The sequence below is a fragment of the Lupinus angustifolius genome, chromosome LG16 (genome assembly GCF_001865875.1).
Source record: "Lupinus angustifolius cultivar Tanjil chromosome LG16, LupAngTanjil_v1.0, whole genome shotgun sequence".
Classification (NCBI taxonomy): domain Eukaryota; kingdom Viridiplantae; phylum Streptophyta; class Magnoliopsida; order Fabales; family Fabaceae; genus Lupinus; species Lupinus angustifolius.
Window position 1 is genome coordinate 1069667 of NC_032024.1, and position 7591 is coordinate 1077257.

General features: G+C 31.8%; 2 protein-coding genes across 2 annotated transcripts; one reads left to right on the forward strand and one right to left on the reverse strand.

Moving 5' to 3' along the window:
* Positions 848 to 3345, forward strand: LOC109329068 (3-ketoacyl-CoA synthase 10-like). The gene is made up of 3 exons (XM_019562730.1): positions 848 to 1418; positions 1849 to 2433; positions 2694 to 3345. Exons 1-3 carry the CDS (start codon positions 1050 to 1052, stop codon positions 3240 to 3242), a joined length of 1503 nt encoding a protein of 500 aa, XP_019418275.1. The 5' UTR covers positions 848 to 1049; the 3' UTR covers positions 3243 to 3345.
* Positions 5582 to 6684, reverse strand: LOC109329143 (lachrymatory-factor synthase-like). Its single transcript, XM_019562818.1, has 2 exons — positions 6583 to 6684; positions 5582 to 6226 (listed from the first exon to the last, which is right to left on the reverse strand). The coding sequence occupies exons 1-2, from the start codon at positions 6593 to 6595 to the stop codon at positions 5721 to 5723; spliced, it is 519 nt and encodes a 172-aa protein (XP_019418363.1). The 5' UTR covers positions 6596 to 6684; the 3' UTR covers positions 5582 to 5720.

The window sequence follows — 7591 nt, forward strand, 5'->3', positions numbered from 1 at the left end:
ATAAGTCACAAAAAGTATTATTTCCTTCCCACCATGTTCTTAATTATGATCCTTGAAACTGAATGACATTTTTTTAATTCCTCAAAACTTTAATAAAAAAACATATTTAATATTAAAACAATCTTCTTGAGGATGGCTCATATTGGAAGTTCATATTGGGAGGATCACTCAGATTGTGAAGAACATTCGACATCTTCTTAAGAGAACTGGAATGTTGAGTGTCATCATGTATGGCGTGAGTGCAACATGCTAGTTGATTTCCTATCCAAAATAAGCCGGAGCAACTTATAGTATGAAAATTTGGGAATCTATGCCCTTAAAGGTGTCTCATATCTTCCATATGGACCTTTCAGCTTTGATCTAGTTTTTTTCTTTCTTTCCAATGTAACAAAAAGTCTTCTTTCTTTACCCAGTCATATAACTCATTTATTATTTTTGTATAAATTCTCGTGGAAACTTACAGGATTTATATGATATTTTATTAAACAAACATATGTTTAATTTTCCGAATCATATCTTACACAATGTAAATATGTTATATCAATTGAAAATTTAAATATTCATTGATCTAAATAACCCCTTATCCAATCCCATTGGTGCACTAAAGAGTAATTATTCATGTTACATACAAAGTAGTAATGTTTTGTTCATGAGAAGAATCGTCTAAGTTGCTCCAAGTTGATTAACAGAATTTTATTTATCAAATAAACAATGAAACTTAGTATGTTCCTCATGCATGCATACAATTTCAATGGTGCTACAAATCTGCTCCTAATACGCATTCATGCACAATGTACCTATTCACTTTGCAATCTCCATCAAATCCTTATCATAACTTCAATCATTCACCATTCCAACCATCCAAAGTTTCTCAATCTTATAGAGAATAAACCTTCCTATATGTACCCTTCTTTACCTTCCATTATTTTTCAAATCTTGCTATTTTTCTTTATCACTTCTTAACTAAATCTTAACATACCCATCAAATTGCATTAGCCCTTTTTTCCAATTAATATATACAGAAAGTTTATTGTTGCAAAATTTTCTCCATGTCAAAAGAAAGTGAGGATTTTTCCACAGAGATTGTGCAAAGTAGTGTGGAGAATTCTTTCTCTGTGAAAGTAAGGCCTAGACTACCAGATTTTCTTAGTTCAGTGAATCTAAAATATGTGAAATTGGGTTATGGTTATCTCATAAACCATCGACTTTATTTATTGCTAGTACCACTACTCTTTTCAGCCTTGTTTGCTCATATTGGAAAGTTCACTTTGGAAGACCTTTATAACAAATATGAACTCACTGAGGCTCTATTTATATTAGGACTCATGTGCTTAATGTTATATTTGTTGGTTCATTCTACACCCCGTTCTACATATGTGCTTGATTTTGCATGTTTTCGCCCTCCAAATCAATACAAGGTAAACACACTTTTTGGTAAATACTTCTCACTCTTCACATCATAAGATTGTGGATGAGTTTTGAGTCATCAATGGTATCTCTATACAATTACTTGTTTCAGCTTTTAGATTGTTTAGTATTTTTTTCCTTAAGCCTGTATTAGTATATTCAAAGCGTTGGTCTAGTGGTATAAAGTATAGCTAAATCCTCAGGATGATCAAAAGGTCGATGGTTCGAGTCCTGTGAGTAATACTTGTTGAGAGGGACAATCACACACCCTAAAAGATAGTTAAATGTGGATGAATATTAAGTGATCATTAGTATATCTCCCACTATTTACTTGCTTGAACTTTGAGATTGTTAATACTTCATTTCTTTGGCAATAATATGCTTGAGGGAATGTAAACATAATTCTATATATTCAATTTTTGTACATACTTAATTGGACAGGTCTCTAAAGCAGAGTTCATTGAGCTAGCTAGAAAATCAGGGAATTTTAGTGATGCTGCCCTTGAGTTTCAGGCAAGAGTTCTTAAGAAATCTGGCATAGGCAATGAGACCTACATGCCTAAGGGAATTTTTCGCCCGAGCTACCTAACATCGCTTAATGATGGCAGAGAAGAAGTATCCATGGTTATATTTGGTGCAATCAAGGACCTTCTTGCTGCAACTAAAGTAAAAGCAAAGGATATCAAAATCCTGGTAGTAAACTGTGGAATATTAAATACAACACCATCAATATCATCAATGATAGTAAACCATTTCAAGCTTAGGCATGATATTCAAACATTTAACCTTGGTGGTATGGGTTGTGCTGCTGGAATCATTGCAATTGATCTAGCTAAAGACCTTCTTGATGCATATCCAAACTCTTATGCACTTGTAGTGAGCACAGAATCTGTCAGCTATTCATGGTACACTGGCAATGACACTGACATGCTTATTCCTAATTGCTTCTTTAGAATGGGAGCTGCAGCCATCATGCTCTCGAATTTTCGCTTCGATAGGTGGCGCGCCAAGTATGAACTCAAACAGGTATTTCTTAACGAAACGAAATCATTACTTTTGTTTAAGAGTTTAATAGGTATGCAACATCTGAAACAGACTTACATCGGCTTCCAGTGATATTTTGATAAATCAACATTTATCAATACTTCACTCTAGTCACAAAAATAAAAGCATACATGTCACAAAAATTAAAGTAACATTTTGATTATGTGCTTAATTTGCATGAAATATATCAATTATAGGGTCTCTATCTTATTGGTTTGAGCTATTGCCAATGTATGTTGCAGCTTGTTAGAACACACAAAGGAGTGGATAACAGAAGCTTCAAAAGCATACATCAAAGGGAAGATAGTGAAGGGAAGAAGGGTCTTTCTATAAGCAAAGATATAATTGAGATTGGAGGGCATGCACTAAAGGCTAATATTACCACATTAGGCCCTCTAATGCTACCAGTATCAGAACAACTTCACTTCTTCACTAACTTGCTCTTCAAGAAAAACAAAACAAAACCACATATTCCAGATTACAAGCTAGCTTTTGAACATGTATGCATTTTGGCAACAAGCAAGAAAGTATTGGATGAGATTCAGAAGAATTTGGAACTCACTGAGGAGTACATGGAAGCATCAAGGAAGACATTAGAGAGATTTGGTAACACATCTAGCAGCAGCATTTGGTATGAACTAGCATACCTTGAGTTTAACTCAAGAATCAACAAGGGTGATAGGATATGCCAAATTGCTTTTGGTTCTGGATTCAAGTGTAATAGTGTTGTTTGGAAGAGTCTCAGGAATGTTAAAAGACCCAACAAGAGTCCTTGGATTGAAGATGAATAATGCTGAAAAAGCTATGCATCAACCTCACATGTCCATTTTATGAGCAAATGAAATAAGATATAGTAAATAAATATAACAGATTCGTAGGTTTTAAAAATTGTTAAAGAAATAAGTGAGAACATTTTAAGAAAGAAACTTAAGGATTCGAATCTATGATAATTTTCTTTGACCTTAAATCCATGTTGTTAAAATATGTTATATGAAATTATGAATCATAAAATAGACAATATTTACTAATATTCTGAATAATTTTGTACACAAATGCAATCCTTAGAGTGGTAACAGAATAATTGAAGTATAATTCTCTATTTCATCCTCAATTAGTGCATCATGTGAAGTTAATTTGACCAAAGATTTGGTTTTCCTTGTATTCATAAATAAAAGATATGGTGTAACAATATAAAAACTTTACACATCATACACCCATTATTTTTAATTCATGTGAATGGTGGATTTTTGTAAGGAGGAAAATAAAAATAAAAAAATTAATGATCAAAGCGATACTACCATGTTATTTTTAATTTATTGAAATGTTAATCTCACAATTTTTTTATTTTTTGGTTTTTAATTTTGTTAAGCTGGTAAAAAAAAAATTGCTGCTAGTGATGAAATGAGCACTAGCACCAAGGGAAAAAAATGTTTATGAAGAGGGAAATGCCGTTTTTTTTCTTACACTCACAAACATTTTTCTCTTCAAATTCTTATGTGCTTGGGAATTAATCACGCAAATTGCCAGTGTAAAGTAATTTTATGCTGTTTTTTTTATTTTATGTTTTGAGTAAATTTAGTAATGTTTGTCTCATATTCAGCTTTATAGTTGATACTCAAAATTTATATAGTCCCATGCATAGCCCAAGGTTGCAAAACAAAATCAAAATCCAACACAAGAAAATGGATAATTGATTGACAACTAATAATTCATAAAAAATAGTATAACAAAAACCATATAATAACATAATTACAGGTCTTAATTAGTTAGTGGAACAAATTGATTTCATGCCTAAATCATTAACAAACATACACATGTATGGCATAAACTTTTGGATCTGTACCTAATCATCAATCATACTGAAATAATAGAAAGGCTTGAACATATATAGATATTTTTTTAAGTATAAATTTAATTAAGTCTAAATGTATATATGTATCTTAGTTTCTCCTTGTTCATATTTAAAAATAAAAAAAATAGTCTCCATGTCCTTGTTGAAATTAGTTTCTCCTTGTTCATATTGTTGGTGATGGATAAACCAACAAGGCACATGATTAATGATCTTCCATGTAATAATATAATAAAACCATAGACAATGTTTCATATCTACGCAATTGGTTTCATCTGCACCACAGAAATTGTACTCGGATCACATACCATGCACAAAACAAATAACACTTCCCAATCTTTCCCTTTCATGATAATAAATAATCATGAAAGTTGAAAGGTATGCATGCCCATTATCTCTTTTTGTTCCCATGCAATAATTCTAATTTCTAACCACATGTTCTCTCTCACTTTATCAATATATGGTCCCCTAAAACCTCTAGATATAAGAGAAAATTATAAATAATAATTGAATTTAATATGTATATATTGATAATGTACAGGTTTTTTATATACTCAGCAAATCATTCATTTTTAATTTTTTAACTATTATTCACTCTCAAACAAAAATAATACAATTAATAATTAATACATAAATTTTAAACTCAGTAGCCCTTTCCACAGGAGTTAGTTACTTGTTGTAAACACTTTCCATTTGAAATAAAATGGCCAAAACTTCTCTCTCATCTTTCTCTTAATGTTAACCTTATCTTCGATCAAAGATGATCCAAAAAAAGATAAGAGGGAGAATCCAAATATAATTTAGTTATAATCAATTTTAATCTTAAACAAAACTAATATCAAAATTAAATACGGAAGTTCTTATTTGATTAGGAATTATGTCTAAAATCATGGCAAATATTTTTTTTACTTTATTTCTAATCTACCTGAAACAATTGTTCTTAGTTTGCAGGCTGGATCTACGTTTCAATTTTCAAGCTCGAACTTGTCAAAAAAATCTTAATGTCGATCACTAATCTCTTATGACATTTTGAAAATGGAAACAATTTTGGTTGTTTTTCATCCTGTTAATAACTTTCGTGTTACAATTCATATGTTTTTTTTTTACTCTTTCATTCTCTTGATTGGTTCAGTAACAATTACCATGGTAGTTTCCAATTTTATTACTCCATCACCCATTCAAAGGTAACACTCTTTCTTCAACCAAACTTAATATATATTAGAAAGAAATATTTACCCAAAGTAAAGACATATTACCTGAAAAAAGCAAAAACTAAAATAAAAATAGACATGTGAGAAAATTAAACAAACTTCACTCTTGAGAGTAAATCATTATTCCAACAAACAAAATGAAAAAGAAAAAAAACATTTTCCAAATCCTAATTTTGCTTGTTGCAACTTGCAAAGTTCATATCCACTAATTAAGTGGCTTCAGAGCATGCAGCCTCAATGTTCTTAGCCATTACCTGAAGATTAGAGTGAATGAAAGAGTTCAAATCTTGTAATATCCACCCTTCCACAGGATCACTCACAAACCCCCACTCAATCTTGCACCCACCCACTTCAGCATCCTCATTGAAGGCCACAACTTTCATTGTAGCTACATAAGACTTAAATCCCATGTTGTTCTCACCAATTTCATAAGACAAACAACGTTGGACATGATCAATACTCAGCAGTTTCTCTTTGGCCCAATTCATAATTGTTGTCTCAGTATCAGCATCATCACCTTTTATGGTATTAGCACAGTAGCGGATGAGACCAGGTTGACCTTGCATACCCTCCAATTTGTAACAAATATTCAATGGAATCAGCTTATGAATGTTGCAGAAATCCTCTATGTAGGGCCATACTTGTTCAGCACTGTTTTCTGCTAGCTCAACGATGAATTTACCTTCCCATTTTGCCTTAGATTCCTCTCCCATGGCTATATGAGATATAGTGAAACTGTTATGATATAGTGAAGCAATTATTGAAAAATCTAAAGGGGTATTAATAGGCAAAGCATACAAAAATATAACAGTCCTTGTAGAAAGAATTAGCAGTAACAATTGGCAGTAATATTTTAAATTTCCAGTTTTTATTCAACTGGGCTTTAGTTAGGGTCATAGACCATTTACTCAAGCTATTATTTACTATTTAGGGGTACATGTTTTGGTCTGCAGTAATAAAAATATCTCAAGTTATTTCTTAGTTGTATTAATCTTTAAGATTCTTCAATATAATTATTTTTCTGCTAGGGTTTCAACCATATTATTGGTGTTTTTATTGTTATTCTCATGCCTCCTAAATTCATCTCCCCTTCTTCTTTTACACACTACTCAATGGAGGATACTTCCAACCTAGTAGCTCTATAATAACCAGCTTCCTTACAACATAACCTTGCCAAGATCTGATGCAATCTTCTATGGAAGCCCACTTGGAAAATGTTCTAATACACAACTTCCACCACAAGCACCTCCTCATGGATCTCAACTACGTCCCTTACCTTTACCAACTTATGGGTTTGGTTTTTCCCACACCTCTAAGTACAATTGAACCCCTAAAATTAGTGTTATATCCCTTTTAATGGAACAAATCCTTAAGATTGGTTGTTTTAAGCTGAACAATGTTTAGTTTGTACCAAGTAGTCCATTTGCAATGCTTAGAATTAGTGGCCTTTTCATGAAATGGAATGTTTTAAGTTGGCATATTTCACACTAATCAGTAATCAACTTACTAGTTGGGAGGGTTTCACTAAGACTTTGGTGGTTCGTTTTGGATCCTTTCCATTTGCAAACACACATGTTGAACTCTTCAAGTTGCATCAAAACAATTTGATTATTGAGTACCAAACCAGGTTTCAATCCTTGCCCAACCAAGTTGTGGGATTGACACTAGAAAAATTGCTAAATTGTTTTCTGGCTAGACTAAATCTAGAATTTGGTTGTGAATTAGCCATACAATAATCATTTTCGATTATTCATAAAATTGGGTTAGTTAAATTAGTGGAGAGCAAATCTGCAACAACTACATCTTGAATGAGACATTTTAATCACCCTATAATGAGGTGTGAAGGGGTCTATTTTTAGTAGGAATAACAAACAACTCTAGACTTCACTCCCAACTAAAATAAAATCTAAATATTATCTGAGATTCATTTCGAAGAGGAGTAAATAGAAAAAATATATTTAATAACCATTAAATATAAGATGATTATAAAGTCTTTCATTTCCTTATAATAATTATGATGCAAATCAATTTATATATATATATAACCAACAATATCACATTGATACATTTAGTGATAAAG